At 44.0% G+C, this 21,297-nt stretch overlaps 1 protein-coding gene across 1 annotated transcript; it reads right to left on the bottom strand.

Moving 5' to 3' along the window:
* Positions 1-12,671: 12,671 nt before the first annotated feature.
* LOC308156100 (SMC5-SMC6 complex localization factor protein 2-like) lies at positions 12,672-19,757 on the bottom strand (the record flags this gene model as incomplete). The annotated part of the gene is made up of 15 exons (XM_080529459.1): positions 12,672-12,827; positions 12,958-13,026; positions 15,227-15,304; positions 15,542-15,667; positions 15,810-15,903; positions 16,229-16,323; positions 16,437-16,610; positions 16,838-16,922; positions 17,022-17,169; positions 18,011-18,098; positions 18,233-18,335; positions 18,957-19,124; positions 19,220-19,321; positions 19,468-19,550; positions 19,641-19,757. 15 exons carry the CDS (start codon positions 19,755-19,757, stop codon positions 12,672-12,674), a joined length of 1,686 nt encoding a protein of 561 aa, XP_080385585.1.
* Between the last annotated feature and the right edge of the window lie 1,540 nt (positions 19,758-21,297).

The raw sequence follows: 21,297 nt of genomic DNA, 5'->3' as shown, positions 1-21,297 counted from the left end.
AAAAGATAGTGCTATTGGGATTCAGACCCTCTCTGACCACTCCCCCGTACACATATCCCTGGCCCCACCTCACCGTGATTCATATTCATATCAGTGGCGCCTTAACCCTACTCTTCTCAGTAACCCTGATTGTGTAACGTTTATGAAGGAGCAGTTTAATTTATACATGTCAATCAACAATACAGAAGAGGTGAATCCATCAACCTTATGGGAGGCTGCAAAAGCCTACCTTAGAGGGGTAGTTATCTCATATTGTGCAGCTAAGAAAAGAGACTCTCTTAAGGAACAGTTAAGGTTGGAGAAGGAACTAGGTGAACTAGAGACAGAATATAAGAACCACCCCTCTAGAAACCTGTCTAACAAAGGAGCGGCTGCTAAATCAGCCTTAGACGAATTACTAACACGGAAGGCAGAATCAGCTCTACTTTATGCTAGACATAGGCTTTATGAGATGGGAGATAAACCAGGTCGACTATTGGCACGTTTGGCTGCTGGGAGACGTGAATCTAATACCATCTCCTCCCTGATTGACAGTTTTGGAGAGAAACAACACGAAACAAAGAAACTGACTACAATTATGAAGGAATTCTATCAAAAGCTATATAGTTCCGAGTTAAACTCCCCAGAAGATCATGGTAGCTTTATCGAACAGATTAGTCTTCCATCCCTGACAGAGGAATATAAAGACATGTTGTGCAGACCTATTACCAAAATAGAAATACGTGAAACAATACAAACCCTTCAGAGTGGTAAAGCACCAGGACCTGACGGCTTCGGCCCGGAATTCTATAAAACATTCTCCGAACTGGTAGCAGATCCACTTGTAAATATGTATAATGAATCATTTGAAAAATGGTTCCTTCCCCCTACTCTTTATGATGCAAATATATCTTTAATTCTAAAGAGAAATAAACCACCTGACCGTTGTGAGTCCTATAGACCAATTAGTTTAATTAATGTAGATTGTAAATTACTCTCCAAGCTTCTTGCGAGGAGACTTGAGGGACTACTACCTAAGATAATTAATACAGATCAATGTGGATTTATAAAAAACAGGCATGGCTACACCAACATGCGTAAACTGTTAAATGTTATTCAACATACAAGAGAGACACAAAACAGTGGTATGGTTATTTCACTTGATGCTGAAAAGGCATTTGACAGGATAGAGTGGCCTTACTCGTTTAGAACCCTGGAGAAGTTTGGAACAGGTGAGATCTTTATAAAATGGGTGAGGCTTCTCTATCACTCACCAAGTGCTAGTGTGGTAGTAAATGACATGCGTTCATCATCCTTTAAGTTAGGTAGGTCTACCCGCCAGGGAGACCCACTTTCACCCCTTCTGTTTGCTATTGCTATAGAACCTCTTGCAGAGGCAATAAGAAATCATTGTGACATATCTGGTACTCAGCTGGGAAAGCATGTACTCAAGATTAATCTATTTGCTGATGACATCCTGCTTTATGTCTCTAGTCCGGAAATATCAGTTCCTGCCATCCTGTCAGTAATTGATTCTTTCAGTCCTGAGTCAGGGTACAAGGTCAATTTAAATAAATCTGTAGCAATGCCACTAGGGGGAGCTACTGATCAACCTAGTATTCCAAATGTTCCTTTTCAGTGGTCCACTCAAGGATTTACTTATCTAGGCATTACAGTGTCTCCAAATCCACAGGATCTATTTAAAAACAATCTAAGTACAGTACTGAAAAAAGTAAAATTGGACATGCAGAGATGGCTACATCTCCCTATATCATGGATTGGTAGAGTTAATCTAATTAAAATGAATATCCTCCCATGCTTGCTGTACCCTATGCAAATGCTACCACTATGGATAACAAAAAAGACAGTCAAGAACTTTGAAAGGGACCTCTCCAAGTTCATTTGGCAGGGGAAGAAACCCAGACTAAAGATGAAAACACTCCAGCTACCTGTAGAAAGAGGGGGCTTAGCACTCCCCAATATTTTCAATTACAATTTGGCCTGTCATGCTGGGATCATGTTGGAATGGTTAAAAGATTACCTTAATGGAGTGGGTAAACACATTGATGAATGGTGTTGTTCACCTGTAACTCTGTTAAGTTTGCTAACTGGTGACAGAAAACAAATACCATCAAGCATTAAGAATTCCATTATCTATAGCACAGTAAGAGCGTGGGGAGAAATTACAAGCCATACTGGTACGAAGGGATGTTTCTCTTCCCTGACTCCAATAATTGGTAATAAGACCTTCCCTCCAGGTATTAATAGTAGTGTTTTCAATGAATGGTATAGGAAGGGAGTTAGGGTCATAGGTGATTTATTCACGGACGAGGTTCTCATGTCATTTACCCAGGTTCAGTCTCAGTTTGCTATACCTAATAAACATTTATTTGCTTATTTACAAGTACGCCATTTCATAGATACCAATATTAAACTGTCTCCAGGGGGGCCAGTAAGGAGCTCTTTAGATGAATGTCTTACCCGGTTCTCACAACCTAGAGGGTTTATTTCTTATTTCTATAACTTTTTAGACACTTGTAACAAACATAATATAGACCATGTAATAGCTACTTGGGAGAGGGACTTGGAATCTAAGTATGAAGGGGCAGACTGGACTACATGTATTACTTCTTGCAGTAGCACTTTTTGCTGTAATAAATTTAAGGAGACTCAGTACAACATTTTGCATAGACAACATAGAACTCCATATATCCTTAATAAATTTGACCCGTCCAGATCACCACTTTGCTCCAAGTGTAAGGAGAAAAATGGCACTTATATCCACTGCTTCTGGCGATGTTCTACCATTTCAAAATTCTGGTCACTGGTCGCCAAAGAATTGAATAACATCTTTAAATGCAGCATTGAAATGAAACCAGGCCTCTTCCTACTGAGTCTCCCTGAACGAAATATGCCATTGAATCAGTCTAATGTTCTGCTTCTCCAGAAATTGCTAGTTCTGGCTAGGAGATGTATTCTATTCAACTGGATTATGGAAAAGCCCCCAACAATCACTCAATGGTATCGTGAGATCTTCAAAATCTTACCGATGGAAAGACTGAGTGCTAGAGTAAAGGGCAACGAACAGCTCTTTATTAGAATATGGAAACCCTTATTTGACCACCTGCCACGTGACGTTGCGAGTCTGTGTATAGATTAGTGTGTTGTGCTGACTGATGAGCTTGCGAAAGGTGCATATTGACCCCCATTTTTTTATTTTTTTATTTTTTATTTTTTTATTTTGTGTATATGTATGTATATATTCAGATTCAGATAACGTTTATTGCCATTATGCATACACATATAGGAATTTGCTTTGGCGTTACAGTAAGTGCATTAATATGCATATATAGTGTATATATGTGTACGCGTATGTATGTATGTGTATGGGTATATATATATATAATGTGTAATTTATGTTTGTTTGTGTCTTGTATGTGGGTATTGTGGAGGTTTGTTTTGTTGATTCAATGTAGTGTTATATGTATTGTGTATCTAAATCTAATAATAATAAAAAAAAATATCATTTCATTTCCCCACTCTATTAGACAAAATCACGCTATAATTAGTCGCTACTTGGTTTTCAGGTGTGGATTCCCCCCCCCCCCTCCCTTTTTTTGAACTCCTCCCTTTCCTTTTTCTATTTAAACTTCCTCTTCCTGGTTCAATCTTCAATTCTCCCTGATGAAGGCACAGTGTGCTGTAAATGTTGGAGCTTTTTCTTTCTTTTAAGCCTTTTATGATATGATATCTTGCTTGACTTTTTAAAAAAAAAAAACATTCTTGATAGGTTGGGACAGAACCCATATCTACCTTTTAAATTAATTATTCCTGTCAGTAGTTTGCACAAATAATTTTGCACAGACAAATTGCCTTTGCACATGGTTGGGGGAGGGGAAATTAAGTCTCCAAATGTTGAGACTCTCTTACACATTGAGTGTGTGGTGTGTGTGGAGTGAGTTTTGCACTTTAAAAGCACCTTGTGTGTTTCTTCAAATCACATGTTGGGACAGAACCCATATCTACCTTTTAAATTAATTATCCCTGTCAGTAGTTTGCACAAATAATTTTGTACAAACAAATTGCCTTTGCACATGGTTGGGGGAGGGGAAATGAAGTCTCTCCAAATGTTGAGACTCACTCCACACACTCAATGTGTAAGAGAGTTTTGCACTTTAAAAGCACCTTGTGTGTTTCTTCAAATCACAGAGGTTGGGACAGAACCCATATCTACCTTTTAAATTAATTATTCCTGTTAGTAGTTTGCACAAATAATTTTGTACAAACAAATTGCCTTTGCACATGGTTGGGGGAGGGGAAATTAAGTCTCTCCAAATGTTGAGACTCTCTTACACATTGAGTGTGTGGTGTGTGTGGAGTGAGTTTTGCACTTTAAAAGCACCTTGTGTGTTTCTTCAAATCACACTTATCATTAATCATTAGTTATGATAGTATAAAATGAGTATAGGAAAATAGAATATCATAACAGCAGGTACAAAATGGTTGTTAGTACATAGGTAAAAATAAACAATCTACAGCACTTTCTCCCAGTCAGGAGCCCCTTCCCCCCATGTCGCTCAAAAGCAGAACCTCTCTTTTATGGTTCTGTGAGACTTCAACTGACCTCAGTCACATATTATTTAAATGAACACACAGTACTTGATTTATCACTTCTAGTTATTTTAATACAAATCCCTAACAAATGTAGTAAAAAAACAAAACGCTATAATTAGTCGCTACTTGGTTTTCAGGTGTGGATTCCCCCCCCCCTTTTTTTTGAACTCATCCCTTTCCTTTTTCTATTTAAACTTCCTCTTCCTGGTTCAATCTTCAATTCTCCCTGATGAAGGCACAGTGTGCTGTAAATGTTGGAGCTTTTTCTTTCTTTTAAGCCTTTTATGATATCAGTCTTGCTTGACTAAAAAAAAAAAAAAAACATTCTTGATAGGTTGGGACAGAACCCATATCTACCTTTTAAATTAATTATTCCTGTCAGTAGTTTGCACAAATAATTTTGTACAAACAATTTGCCTTTGCACATGGTTGGGGGAGGGGAAATTAAGTCTCTCCAAATGTTGAGACTCTCTTACACATTGAGTGTGGTGTGTGTGGAGTGAGTTTTGCACTTTAAAAGCACCTTGTGTGTTTCTTCAAATCACATGTTGGGACAGAACCCATATCTACCTTTTAAATTAATTATTCCTGTCAGTAGTTTGCACAAATAATTTTGTACAAACAAATTGCCTTTGCACATGGTTGGGGGAGGGGGAATTAAGTCTCAACAAATGTTGAGACTCTCTTACACATTGAGTGTGGTGTGTGTGGAGTGAGTTTTGCACTTTAAAAGCACCTTGTGTGTTTCTTCAAATCACACTTATCATTAATCATTAGTTATGATAGTATAAAATGAGTATAGGAAAATAGAATATCATAACAGCAGGTACAAAATGGTTGTTAGTACATAGGTAAAAATAAACAATCTACAGCACTTTCTCCCAGTCAGGAGCCCCTTCCCCCCATGTCGCTCAAAAGCAGAACCTCTCTTTTATGGTTCTGTGAGACTTCAACTGACCTCAGTCACATATTATTTAAATGAACACACAGTACTTGATTTATCACTTCTAGTTATTTTAATACAAATCCCTAACAAATGTAGTAAAAAAACAAAACGCTATAATTAGTCGCTACTTGGTTTTCAGGTGTGGATTCCCCCCCCCCTTTTTTTGAACTCCTCCCTTTCCTTTTTCTATTTAAACTTCCTCTTCCTGGTTCAATCTTCAATTCTCCCTGATGAAGGCACAGTGTGCTGTAAATGTTGGAGCTTTTTCTTTCTTTTAAGCCTTTTATGATATCAGTCTTGCTTGACTTAAAAAAAAAAAAAAAACATTCTTGATAGGTTGGGACAGAACCCATATCTACCTTTTAAATTAATTATTCCTGTCAGTAGTTTGCACAAATAATTTTGTACAAACAATTTGCCTTTGCACATGGTTGGGGGAGGGGAAATTAAGTCTCTCCAAATGTTGAGACTCTCTTCCACATTGAGTGTGTGGTGTGTGTGGAGTGAGTTTTGCACTTTAAAAGCACCTTGTGTGTTTCTTCTAATCACAGAGGTTGGGACAGAACCCATATCTACCTTTTAAATTAATTATTCCTGTCAGTAGTTTGCACAAATAATTTTGTACAAACAAATTGCCTTTGCACATGGTTGGGGGAGGGGAAATGAAGTCTCTCCAAATGTTGAGACTCTCTTACACATTGTGTGTGTGGAGTGAGTTTTGCACTTTAAAAGCACCTTGTGTGTTTCTTCAAATCACAGAGGTTGGGACAGAACCCATATCTACCTTTTAAATTAATTATTCCTGTCAGTAGTTTGCACAAATAATTTTGTACAAACAAATTGCCTTTGCACATGGTTGGGGGAGGGGAAATTAAGTCTCCAAATGTTGAGACTCTCTTACACATTGAGTGTGGTGTGTGTGGAGTGAGTTTTGCACTTTAAAAGCACCTTGTGTGTTTCTTCAAATCACACTTATCATTAATCATTTGTTATGATAGTTTAAAATGAGTATAGGAAAATAGAATATCATAACAGCAGGTACAAAATGGTTGTTAGTACATAGGTAAAAATAAACAATCTACAGCACTTTCTCCCAGTCAGGAGCCCCTTCCCCCCATGTCGTTCAAAAGCAGAACGATAGTTATGGAGATAGACTCCAGTTCTATGAGTGGAGCGGAGCCCCATAGGGGAGCTCTGCTCCTATTGGTTTACCCGCTACCTAAAGTAGCCAATGACTGAATTTTTCAATGTCTGCGCCTGCCTGGGGTGCTATATAAAGGGGCGTACTTCGCTCCATCATTCTCCCAAACATACAAAACAGCCGGGTTTGAACAAGTCGAAGTGGGCCAGCAGCCCTATGGGGCTCCGCTCCACTCATAGAACTGGAGTCTATCTCCATAACTATCGTTCTATATCGTGGAGCTCCGCCCCATAGGGGAGCTCTGCTCCTATTGGTTTAGGCGGAGCGAGCGAGGCCAAATGTACCCCCACTGAGACTATTAGTCCGAAACAATCTCAGCGGCACCCGGAGCTGACCACTGATGTTGGTTCAAGACAACCTTAAAAAGTTGGCCCAACCCACACCGAGTCTGCTCCACTGATCTAGCCCCTACGTGAGCACGTAGGGTTGTAGATCTAACGAAACATGTCCTGGAGGAGGGTCCCCTCCCCAGGCACATCTGTAATCATCCTGACAGCACTTGAATAGAATCCCCAACCAGGGTAATCCAAGTGCCTTCCCCACTACATCAGTCATCAGCAAAACTGAGGACAGAATGAGAAAAGGATGAGGAAGACATATCACTGATCTAACCCTTACGTGAGCACGTAGGGTTGTTGATCTAACGGAACATGTCCCGGAGGAGGGTCCCCTCCCCAGGCACATCCGTATTCATCCTGACAGCACTTGAATAGAATCCCCATGACCAGGGTAATCCAAGTGCCTTCCCCACTACATCAGTCATCAGCAAAACTGAGGACAGAATGAGAAAAGGATGAGGAAGAAATATCTTTCAAGTAATACCGTACAAAAGGTGATGGCGACGACCAAGACGCCGCCTCACATATCTCCTCCACTCCCCTGAGAATGGCCACTGAAGTGGCCATGCCCCTGGTGGAATGAGCCCGAATGCCAGTCGGCACGGGCTGCCCCTTCGATTCGTATGCTAATAGCCTCGCAAATCCAATGGGACAGCCTCTGCTTCGAGAGTGGTGCCCCGGCTTTCTGTCCGCCGTAGCAGATCAGAAGCTGGGGAGAAGATCTCAGTCCTGCCGTGCGCTTCACATATTGTGCCAACGCGCGCACCGGACATAGACAATGTAAACGCCTCTCCCTCTCTCCGTCGTGAGGAGGAGGAAAAAAGGCGCTCAGAGCACAGCTCTGAACCCTAAACCCACGATTAACCTTAGGGATAAAAGCCGGGTTAGGGCGTAATACAGCTTTTATTTCGTCATCAGATATGATCAAACAATCTGCCCGTGTCGAGAGAGCGCATAAATCACTCACTCGCTTAGCCGTTGTCAAGGCGAGGAGTAGACTCGTCTTGAGAGACAATAAACGCAACGACACAGTGTCAATGGGTTCGAATGGGGGCACGCACAGCGCCTCTAGCACAGTCGACAGGTCCCATTTTGGCATTAGAGTCCTATGAGGGCGTCTAAGCCTACACACTCCAGTCAAAAAACGCTTAACCAGCGAATGACTGAACAGTGTCGTTGTCGCAAAACCCTCATGACAAGCTGAGATGGCAGCCGCGTAAACTTTAATAGTTCCCGCCGCCAATCCCTTGTCAAACAGCGACTGTAAGAAGCACAAGAACGTTTCGACCGACAGCAGACTGGGTCAACGTCCTGTCCCTCACACCACTGTGTAAACACTCGCCAGCGCGCCGCATATCCCTTTGCAGTGGATTGCGCGCGCACACTCTGAATGGTCTGAATGACCGCGTCTGTCAGACCCCTGCGTTCTAACAAATCCCTCTCAGTAACCAGGCCATGAGGGGGCCCCCCATCATAGGCGGCCCCCTCACCAAGCCTCTGGCTTGAGAGAGTGCATCTTGTCGATGAGGTATGGGCCATGGGCCCTCTACCAACATCTCCATCAGTTCCGGAAACCACGGGGCTCCGGGACGGTCCGGGGCTACAAGAATTAACTCTAGCCTCTCTGACCTCACTCGTACCAACAGTGGGAGGATAGATGTCAGGGGTGGGAACGCGTATAACAGGACCCTCGGCCATGGGTGGTGTGCGAATGCATCGACTCCCAATGGCGGGTTGTCCTGTTCGCGCAGGGAGAACCAAAGGCGACACTGCGCATTCGTCCGGGACGCAAACAGATCCACTTCTGCTTGCTAGAACCGTGTCCAAATCAGAGACACAATGGAGGGTGCTAACCTCCAGTCGTCGTCCCTCGGGCCTCCCCGTGATAACAGATCTGCTCCTTCGTTGAGCAGACCTGGAATGTGGAGAGCTTTTAGCGAACTCAGGTGTGTGACAGCCCACAGCCATATATCTGTCGCTAGGCGATGAAGTGACGCTGAGCGTACTCCCCCTTGACGATTGATGTATGCTACTGTTGTCCTGTTGTCGGATCTGACTAACACGTCCAGATCCTTTAACACCGGGGCAAAATGAAGTAGCGTTAACTTCACCGCCTCGAGTTCCAGCAGGTTGATGTGACGCGTCTCTAAGGGTCCCCATCTTCCTGCCACCGAACCTGCCTGACACACTCCTCCCCACCCAGTCAACGACGCGTCCGTGAAGACTGGGTAGTGGGATGCCGGTCTGCCCATGGCGACTCCGCGCGGGTCTCTCCAGTAGCTCAGGTCGGTTTCGACCGATCTCGGTATTACAATCAACTTGCGACGGTGTCTCACTGGATCCAGCCGCAGTCGTGCGAACCACCTCTGCAGTCTGCGCATGTGTAATAGGCCTAAGGGGACCACTACATGGGCTGCAGACATCAGTCCTAGTAAGGACATCATTGACAGAGCGGTGATTGTATTTGTCACTCGACACACCCGGAGAGCTGACGTCAGTGTCGCTCTCCGTGGTGCCGATAAACTGGCCCTCATCTTGGCAGTATCCAACTGAATGCCTAGATAGGAAAACTGTTGAGCCGGCCACGGAGCACTCTTTGTCCAGTTGACAGCTAACCCCAGCTGAGTGAGGTGCTGCACCAGTGAGGTTGCGTCCCGAATGGCTCGATTTGGGCATTGGGCCAAGACCAGTAGGTCGTCGAGATATGCTAATATGCGTATCCCGTTTCGCCTCAGTGGTTCGAGTGCTGTCTGCACGCATTTGGAGAAAGTTCGAGGAGCAAGCGCGTACCCGAAGGGCAGGCGCGTGTACTCGTAAACCTTCCCTTGGAAGGCAAAACGTAGAAATTTCCTGTGCCTCTCTGTGATTGGCACATGAAAATACGCGTCCCTCAGGTCTATGCTGATTCCGTAGTCGCCCTTCTGTATACAAGACAGAAGGCGCCTCGTCGTCAACATACGAAAGGGGCGTTTCGCCACTCTCTCGTTGAGGACCCTTAAATCTAGTATGGGTCTCATGCCTCCGGATTTCTTTGGGACAAGGAAATACGGGGAGTACCACCCCATGTCCCACTGGTCCCTCGGAACCATTGTCACTGCGCCCTTTGTTAGGAGATTCGTAATCTCCTCCTGGAGCGCACGTGTTTTTATCGGGCAGGACAAAACAGTCTCTCTCACGCCCCTGAAGGGCGGAGGAGGCTGAATGAACTGTAGTGCATATCCCCTCCTCAATGTCCTGTCCAGCCAGCCCGACAGAATACCTGCCCCTTCTAGCCATTCTGCATAACGCAACGACAGCGGCTGGGCCGTCTGTTGTGGTGCAGTCGACAGAAAAAGCTTGAATTTCTGTATGACCCCAGCCGCCGCTGCACACCGAGGAGGTGGCACAGCCCAAGGTGGGGTCATTTCGAACTTATCTAAGCCCGGGAGGACAGCGTTAGGAGGTTGGTCCTGTCGCTTCGCCCTTTTTCCGTAAAAAAGGTCCTTCTCCGAAGGATTTGTCACGGCCAGGCTCATGACCATGACAAAAACGGGAGACACACACACACGATCTTAAAGTAAATGATAAGAAATGTTTTATTATAACTAATAGAGGCCAATAACAATAATAAGATGAGGTGTGGTAGTCAGTAAATCAGTGGTGTAATGTGAGTGTAGTGGAAAGTGGTGAGGTGAGTGTTGCATGGTGTGAAACAAGGAACAAACAAAATAGGATAAAGAATAATGGTGCCTAGAAGGGGGCCTCTTCAGGTTTCCTGCTTGACTGAAACTCTTCCCACACTGGGAGCACTGGTATGGTTTCTCTCCTGTGTGTATTCTCTGATGCTGCTTCAGGTGTCCTGCATGCTTGAAACTCTTGCCACACTGGGAGCAGTGGTGTGTTTTCTCTCCTGAGTGTCTGTGTTGTTTATGGTTTCCTGATGTGGTGGAGCTGGGCTCGCTGTCTGAACCTGGGTTGGAGCTCTGCTCATCTCCATCAATGAAATCACCATGGTCCTCCTCCTGCTTCTCTTGCTTGATGATCATCTGCAGCGGCTTGCGGTCGAGCAAATTCTGATCAAGTGAATCGTCAGGATCCTCCTCCTCTTCTTTGATGCTCATCTGCAGCAGCTTGCTGTCCTCAGCCTCACCCAGCGATGCCATGCATTTAGCCTCTTCCATCGATGCTGCCTTCCACGTTGGTTTACTTCACAATACTTTTGTTTAGGTAAAATAATCTGAGTGGTAGACTACGGTCTCACTCTCTCTCTCTCCTTTTCTCCAATTTCTTCCTCTACCTGCCGCTCGCTCTCATCAGAGCTTTCTGATTCTGACACCGGCACCGACCACTCAGCTGGGTGAGGGCGGCGTGATGTCAGGGCCGGCTGAGCGGGCGGGACCATCCCTACTTGGGGAGGTGCCTGCCCAGAACGCCGCACTTGCTTGTCCTCCGCTGCTAGGAAATCGCAGCGGCAGGTGTCCCGGAGGAACTTCTTCGTGGTCGGCGGCGGACGATCCATCGCTGAAGGGAAAAGTCTCCTCCGCTGAAAAGTGTCCTCCGCTGCTTGGAAGTCGCAGCGGCAGGCGTCCCGGAGGAACTACTCCATAGGCGGCGGACGATCCATCTTGAAGGGAAAAGTCTGGCGGGTCCTCCAGTCTTAGTAGTCGTCCTTCTCAGTCTTCAGATATAAACCCGTGCTGAACTTTTTGGGAGAATGATGGAGCGAAGTACGCCCCTTTATATAGCACCCCAGGCGGGCGCAGGCATTGAAAAATTCAGTCATTGGCTACTTTAGGTAGCGGGTAAACCAATAGGAGCAGAGCTCCCCTATGGGGCGGAGCTCCACGATATAGAACCTCTCTTTTATGGTTCTGTGAGACTTCAACTGACCTCAGTCACATATAATTTAAATGAACACACAGTACTTGATTTATCACTTCTAGTTATTTTAATACAAATCCCTAACAAATGTAGTAAAAAAAGTGGTTTATGGATCTGGGACCCCTTAACATCATTATTTGATTTTTTTCAAATTATCATTTCATTTCCCCACTCTATTAGACAAAATCACGCTATAATTAGTCGCTACTTGGTTTTCAGGTGTGGATTCCCCCCCCCTCCATTTTTTGGAACTCCTCCCTTTCCTTTTTCTATTTAAACTTCCTCTTCCTGGTTCAATCTTCAATTCTCCCTGATGAAGGCACAGTGTGCTGTAAACGTTGGAGCTTTTTCTTTCTTTTAAGCCTTTTATGATATCAGTCTTGCTTGACTTTTTAAAAAAAAAACATTCTTGATAGGTTGGGACAGAACCCATATCTACCTTTTAAATTAATTATTCCTGTCAGTAGTTTGCACAAATAATTTTGTACAAACAAATTGCAATTATCTTGTCATATTTGTATTTGTGCTGCCAAGGAATGTCAAGGAATGTAAGAAGAAGAAAAAAACATACGAATGAAACAACAATACAACTTTAATGAATGAACAGTAGGTTGAATGAAACAACAATAAAACTTTAATGAATGAACAGTAGGTTGAATGAAACAACAATAAAACTTTAATGAATGAACAGTAGGTTGAATCATTGGCGTAACCACCACCCCCCCCCCCTTCTTCACTCTGTCCTGGCTGCATGGCTGACATCTCCACTCTCCTCTTCAGACTCCTCTAGAACAAGGTCCACTCTCTCCTCCTCCACGGCAGAGTCCTCCATCATCTCATTGCTCAGAGCGTCCTCCGGTAGAGGCTGCCAGTAGTCGTACAGCTTACCCTGCACACACAGACACACACAATGAACATGGATGGTTTTATGCACATCTTAACTGTATGGAGTTATGCACATCCCTAGTGATGAGCTGACAGGATGTGCAGACTGGCTGATGAGATGCGGGCTGACCTACCTGGAGAGGCTGGCTCCTCCGGAGGAGCACCTGCCACCTGATGTAGGTCCTCGCCACATAGTCCGCCACCTGCGGAGGGAGAGGGACAGATATGGAAATGACTTAAACCTCTGAACACCCATTTACTGCTCCGCCTATATTTGTATTGGTTGGGGCAGATGCGCTTTTGTGGTGACACCAAATTACCAAAACAGTCTTTGCACATGGTTTTAGTGGTGTGCAGCGCTCTTTAGTGGAAGCAAACTAGGGCCTGTAGACCACCCACCTTACTCCTGTACAGACACCTATCACTCTCTCTGATGTCACACTTGAGTAACCACCCAAGCAACCATATTATAAAATATGCTGACGACACTGCAATTCTTTTTTTGTGATCAATTTTTTATTTTGATTTTATGTACAAACACACAAAGGACAATGACAAAACAATTACCAAAATACACATCATTTCATACCTGCATACATTCCCCCTACCCACCCTCCCACACCAAGGTCTTACTCCGCCCAAAAACCCTCAAGAAGGATTTAAACCAGCTCAACATAAATGCCACCAAATAAAATAAATAAACTTAATAGGATAAACATAAAACATTAAATACTATAATATTCAAATATCAATACCCACCCCATTATAAACCATAAGTTATGCATATCACCTCTGCATACATTCTATAAAGGAAGTCCATAAACTAATATTCTTTGCTTGAGCGCCATGCATGCTGGCCACGGACCTTTCTAGTTTGGCTAGATCTAACACAGTGTTTAACCAATGCTGATAGGACAAGTCATGGGGGTCTTTCCACCTCTGAGCTACCAGTTTTTTGGCGGCTGTGAGGCCTACCAGAAGCCAGCGTTGGTGCATCATTGATAAATTTAAACTGGTAAAATCATTCAGTAGTAGAATTATTGGGGAGCAGGGGATAGAGGACCCAAGAAACTCAGACATCTTATTGATGGCCATACCCCAGAATGATTTAACACCAGGGCAATCCCACACCATATGGATGAAAGTTCCTGTTGTGTTTAATGAGCATAACTGACAGTTTGGCGAGGGTTTTAATTTCATTAAAAAAAGTTTGCGGGGTGTACACTGCAATTCTAAGTCTCCTTGATAAAGATACAGACCCCTCGGTGCTCCATGATGAGATTAATATATTCACTAAATGGTGCGACAGCAACCATCTCATCTTAAACCCCACCAAAACTCAGGAGGTTGTGTTAGACCCAAGGCAGGTAACTGACCATGAGCCTGTGGTCGTTAAAGACCAAACAATCATCCAGGTGCCCTCTTACAAGTACTTAGGTATTCAATTAGACAACCATCTCTGCTGGAATACACACTTAGACAGCTTATGTAACAAACTACAGCAGAGGCTTTATCACCTGAGGCGACTCAGACTTTATGGGGTGAGAAAGCAGATCATGAGAATTTTCTATCAGTCCATTGTTGAAAGCGTAATCAGATATGGAATAATTGTGTGGTTTGGCAACTTAACTGTACAACAAAAAAACAGACTAGTCAGCATTCACAAAACAGCTATGAAAATTGTAGGTGAAAGAGACTATGTGATCCTAAATAAACTATATGAAAAAGCTGTCCTGGACAAGGCTAACAAGATAATCGCAGACCCCCAACATCCCCTCTCCACAGAATACGAAGTTCTCCCCCTAGGTAGAAGGCTTCGCATGCCAAGATGTAACTATAAGCTCTTAAAACTATCATTTGTCCCATTCTCCATTAAACTAATCAATTCTCTCAAGCAGAAACGATGATTAGGACATGATCACCAGCACCTGCACTTTATCTTAGACACCACTTGAAGGGCCATGTGCAATATTCGAAAACACCACTTGAAGGGTTATGTGCAATATATATGTATACCAAATGATGCCATGTCCAGGTGGAAACTGCTGCCAATGTCACTCAATGTTTGTTGCTGTCCTGTTGTTTACTTTGTCTACTGTATGTTGTATCGTCACTGTTGCACTTGAAGCATGAAAGTACCATGCCCAAGACAAATTTCCCCTCGGGGACAATAAAGTACAATCAATCAATCAATCAATACTTCTCCAGTTGAACACACAGCAACTGCAACGGACTCTGATAGAGTGAGAGAAGGTAGAGGAGAGGAGAAAAGAGCAGGAGAGATGAAAGCAGGGAGAGAAGAAAGGGGGATGGAGTGGAGAGGACAGTTATATCTCTTTATAACAATAACAATAGCTGCAGAGCAGTAGACAAACATGTCAGTATTCAGTGCTTTGTGTTTACCTTCTGGTTTGGGGGTAAAACCACAAAGTTAGAGGCTTCATTTGCCAAGACCAAAAGGCTATAGCAGAGGTAGTAGGCCTGAAACACAAATACAACATTCTCACACTCAAGGGAAAACCACAGTACGATACTCACTACGATACTCAGAGTGTCAGCTCCAGCTATCCAATACCAATGGTAACCAAATTGCATGAACCCTGTGCTGGGAATAATTAAAGTCTAATAAAACAAGTGCATCCCATTTTGGATACCACATAGCATTGTGGGCTAACACCCATTTACAAAAAAAGTTAAACTATTGAACCCTTCCCATACCTGCTGGTCGAGAGAGGCTGAGTTCTGCCCGTTCTCCCCCTGCTCTCTGGAGCTGCTGGAGCTCTTCAGGGCACTGACGAGCAACGATGGACGCATGTGGGGCACGTAGTGCCTCAGGTACGACAGCTAGGGGAGGAGAGGACATTTGTTCTATTTTGGTAACACTTCAGGAAGAAAAGCTTAACTAACAATTGAATGGAATTGCAGGAAAAGAGTAAGGGAATGGTGTTAAACTGGAGGTGGCACAGGATTTGTTTCCATGTCTTACCTGGAACTCAGTGTTGGAGGGCTTGTACCGGTAAGTGCATCTGTTGAACAACAGTTTGGAGATGATGGACATACTGAGGTGTCTCCTGAGTTGCCTGCACAGAGACAAATCAAACAGCAATAATACCACTTGCTCATGCACAATGTTCACTCACTGAACAGAAAATTCATTAAGAGCCATAGAGATAAGAGAAATTGTAATAAAGGACATCAAATGTATATGTCCCAACCAAAAAGCATTACCATGTGTCAAAAAAGTATACATTACCACTTTAAGAATAATGCATTGTGTCGAAATGTGCTCTAAAGGCATTTAAAGGTGCAATATGTAGCATTTTCCCCATGAAAACGTCACTAAATAACCATGCTGAATCATTCATTATGAAGCATTGCATTGGTTAAAACTCTGTAAGGTCTTACTTTCCACGTGTGTTGTCTGGCAGCAGCTGGACCATCCAGCGAAGGTTGTGATGGTCGTCTGTCATGTCCATCAACGCAAAGCAAATCCTCGGCAGCTAAACAAAGCAGGAAGAGAACATTAACATGAGACTGAACCAAAATAATTGGATAAAGCCACGGTTAGGTAAATCTTCCCCATGCAGAGAAAGAGAAAGAGATGCTCACTGACCATGTGGTCCCAGTCCCTCATGTTGTTGACCAGATTGTGCTGTAGGAAGCGGACGTCCTGAACAGGGGGGGTGATCTGCGTATCCAGCGCCACTCTGCTCACCACAGTCAGTAACAGCAGCAGGTCTGAGTCAATGTAGGCCCGCGGACACAAGGCACTGACATCCGACAGGTACTGGAGAAAGAGGGAGCGGGAGAGGGAGAAAGAGAGAATCAGTACAAACACTAGGGTTGGGCCGGGGGGGATGGTATTACCGGTAGAATTAACCACCTGTCCGGTCGTTAATTGATCGTTAGGTAAGCAGTAACCACATCTGACATTTTGGCCGTCAATCTGTGTTTTGTAGATGTCCTAATCTTTTAAGAAAAAACATTTTACAATTTATATCTATTCAGCCGTACCTTAACAACACACTGGAAGTTGTGCTCTTGGAAAGTGAGTTCCTTCTTTCTGGACGAGCTATTCTCATTGCTGATTTCGACAGACCTGGACACAGACACAGACACACACACGTGGGCAAACATGAGGCAATTCAAAGAGTCTGCCAACCCTACCCATTGGTATTGTCATGTCCTCTTCACTTACTGTAGCAATAGGTCTCCCTCTGTGAAGTCTGGCTGGAGCTTCTCCTGAGGGAACAGTGTGATGAATGGGACGCCCATGTTCATGAAGACCAGAGTCACGTCGCCAATGCTGGGCACCCACATATCATACCCATGGCTCTTATACAACACTGTGGAGACAAATCAATACTCATTATTAATACAACAACAATTCAGGTTAAAAGAGATTAATTATTAGGCTGAAAACAGAAATAGAAAAACTAACAGAACAAGTGGATGTAGATGAAAACGGTACGATAGAAGCACAGAGCAACTTGAAAACAACCAAAAAGAATGGGAGGAACTTACTCAAGAACTGTACAGTATACAATATTACAAAAATAATGTGAATTGGATCGGAAATTGTGAAAAATGCAAAAAACAACCTTCAATAGAGAAATGCGACCAAAAACAATATACAAAAACTCATTACAAAAGACCAATCCATGAATCACTGAATGATATTCTGAAAGAGGAAGTGCACTATTTGAAGCATGTCTTCTTTTCAATCTCCTCCACTCAACAACGATGCTATCGCATTTCAAAAGGTTGCATCCAACTGTCAAAGTAAATGAAGGTGAGGGACCAACCCAATCAAGAACAGCGACATTTATTCAAGCTCACAGGTGTGACAGAAGCCGCAGCGAAAAAACGACTGCCCCAATTGCCAACATGGTGGCTAAAGATATGCTGCCTATTACCGGTAGTACAGTAGAGAGGGGAGAGGATTTAGAGAATACATGGCATACATAGAGCCAGAGTACATGGTTCCATTTTTTTTTTTAAACAGCACCTTGTGTCTCGAAAAGATGCATGCTAACTTGTAGATAAAATGTAAAAAAACAAATACAACAAACAAAAGGTCCTCCGATCATGTAAAAAAATAATACAGTGGACACGCACGCACGCAACACACCTGTCCTTATTAACTGCAAAGAGAACGAGTGCAGTATACATCACGCACGCACCTACCGATTTGTTTGTCAGCAGACAAGGCGATGTCTTTCAGGGCCTGTAGTATGTGATAGGAGACCTCCCTCTCAGGGTGAACTGACATCATCTACCGGAGGGGAAAACACCAATTCAAAACAAGCGAAACAACAAGTTAATTAATCACATACAGTCGATATATACAAACTCAATGCAAGAGACAAAAGCAGTAGTAGAGCATATTGGGAGAGTTGGTGGAAGTACTTGGAAGAGCCAGAGTGAGTCTTGAGGCGGGCAGGGAGAGGAGCAGTAGGCAGCCTGGATCAGACCAGCACTGACGTAAAACGCAAACTGATCAGGACTGGACCTGAAGAGAGAGGGAGGGGTGATTGATTTAGTGTGAAATCTGAAAAATCAGTGTTTTTCACCATTCGCGTGGACATCAATTCAAGATGGCCGCCAAACGAACCCCATGGGACATTAGTTGACCGTGGCAACATGAAGAAATCTGAACTAGACACCATTAGGGTCTTAAAAAAACAGGTTACGAAATAATGTCATTCGGGTACATGGGAACCTATTTCTCCTACTAGACTAATTTGTTTATTATAGATCCCCATTAGTCATCATAGTGATGGCTACTCTTCCTTCCACACAAAAAGACAAGACATTCACATATGATATAAAACATTCAACACAAATTAGCAGTCACTATACAACATCGATCAGCAGCACATCAACAAAAACGGTAAACAGAATTCATCAGCAATCAATTTACTGATGAATTCTGTTTACCGTTTTTGTTGATTTGCTGCCATTTTATGGTTTAAACAAAAAAAGTAGTGGTGATGACAAAATACTCTGTAGATTGCCTCTGTTCTCTTCTACACACACACCACACACACACCACACCCACACACACACACACACACCACACAAAGAGAGACAGAGAGGGACAGAGAGGGAGGGAGACACAGTCAGATGTTACCAGAAGAGTGCTTTCTGTGCAGATTCTCGTGGGGTGACTTTGAGGTGGCTGAGCTGCAGAGTGTGCTGGTTGAAGAGACGACCAAAGTCATCCAGGCTGAACACCGCCTCTCCTGGGTGTTTCTCTGGGATGGCGTTGGACACCACAGAGTAACGCTGCAGGAGCTCTCTGTGGGACATAACACACATGAGATTCAAACACCATATACTCATGGTCCAAAAGAGAGAGAGAGAGAGAGAGTGTGTGTGTGTGTGTGTAGTTACTTCTGTTCATGTGAGATGGACTCCTCTACATCATTCTCATTTTCCTCCTCTTCCACCGGTCTCAGCAGATCCTTAATTAGCTTCATCTCCAGCTCCTTTGACCTGGGACACACATGGAGGGAGAGACACAATGTTACCCCAATGGAAAAGCTGTGAAACATGGAAAAGGACAGAGCAAAATTGATAGACACTCACTGTTTCTACAGAGAAATTCTGAGTACCGTAGGTAATGTAGATTAAATCTATACCTCTGTAGATCCATCAACATCTGTTCTAGAACTTCTAGGGTGTTCTTGTAGTTGAGGGGCTTGGTGTTGGATGCGACTCCAGGCTGCAGGGGATAACAGGAAATGACAAATGAAGATCTAAACTAACACACACTCAAGGCAAAGATGGTGGAAAACCACATATCAGTGCTTACAGGCTGGGAGTAGCCGCTGGACAGCACAGGTACAGTGGGCTCGGTGGAGGAGGCGTCCTTATCTGGAGGCTTGATGCTGCGGTCCAGCATCTCCACATCCAGCGGGTCGTCCTCCATCTCCCCCAATTCGCTTCTACCTCCTTCTGCTTCTTCTGGGGGGATGGGAGTCAGAGGTCAAGGGCAACAGGGGGGGGGGGGGCACTCTCAATGGTTTTAATTCAGATAAACATCTGGCTAATTAATTAAATGTTTTTTTACCTACGATTTGATACTTGTGATTTGACTAAACAGATGAATGAGACCATTCATGAATGAGACCTTCTCTAGCCACTCTCTTCACATCAATCTCAAATGCATACCTCTTCAGAAATACTAAGATGAAGAGCTCAGGACCTGACTTCTGTGGCCAGTAACTGAAAATGTATTGTTACTCGGCCTCCTCGGGTGTCTGGAATTTTTCTCTGCAAATGGAATTAATGAGGCTAGGAAGCGCTCCATTCTCCTGAGTGTGTGTGGGGCAAAGACTTATAAGCTAATAAGGAATTTAGCCACACCACAGAAACCGGGGGAAATTCCATACGTGGACCTAGTCAAGCTCGTGGGGAACCACCACAATCCACGACCTTCTGTGATAGTTCAACGTTTTAAATTTCACAGTCTGTTCAGGAAGACAGGTCAGTCTGTAGCCAATTTTGTAGCCGAACTACGTCAGCTGTCGGAGCATTGTGAATTTGGGGCAGTGTTGGATGACATGCTCCGTGACAGGTTAGTTTGCGGCATTAGTAATGACCCCATACAGCGCCGCCTGCTGGGGGAAGCCCCACCACTGACTTTCAAAAAGGCCCTGGAGATTTCCCAAGGTATGGAGATGGCTGCTAACAATGCTAAAGACATACAGAGAGGGAGTGGGTTGTCGCAGACAGCGACAGTGCACCAAGTCAGGAGGGATCATACCCATAAAGAGACTGGTAAAAATGAGAGTTTCGAAAAAAGGGTGGAATGTTTTCGGTGTGGAGGATCACATTATGCAAATGACTGCAGATTTAAAGAGACTGTTTGCCATAATTGTAATAAAAAGGGACACCTAGCAAAGAAGTGCAGGAGTTCAAAAGACCATAAAATGAGCAAGGGCAAGCCTTGGCAGGGGAAACCTAGACAGGCTCAGGCAGACACACACCACCTGGAAGAAGCAGACGAAGAGGCAGCGTGTGCATACAACATGTTCGGAGTGGAGACAGATGAGGAGCCACCTGAACCCTATTATGCCAGTGTCACTGTCACGGGACAGGACGTAAAGTTTGAGATTGACTCAGGGGCTACTGCATCGGTCATCAGTGAGGAGACCTACAGGAAGACATGGGGGTCTAACCTACCGCCCATCAGCCCATCAAAGCTGAGACTCAGGACATATACAGGTCAGCCCATACCGCTTATAGGAGTGCTATATGTGGACATTTCAGCAGAGAACCAGAAGGCAAAAGCCAGGCTGGTGATAGCTAAGGGCAGGGGACCAAGTCTTTTGGGCCGTGATTGGCTAAGGAAAATTAAACTCAACTGGCATGACGTTAAGTATGTGCACACGACAGACACGACAGCGGATATCCTGCATCGATACAGTGATGTTTTCAGGGACGAGCTGGGCACACTGAAGGGGGTA

The sequence above is a fragment of the Nansenia antarctica genome (genome assembly GCF_963989245.1).
Source record: "Nansenia antarctica genome assembly, chromosome: 4".
Classification (NCBI taxonomy): domain Eukaryota; kingdom Metazoa; phylum Chordata; class Actinopteri; order Argentiniformes; family Microstomatidae; genus Nansenia; species Nansenia antarctica.
This window is presented reverse-complemented; position numbering and strand designations above follow the sequence as displayed.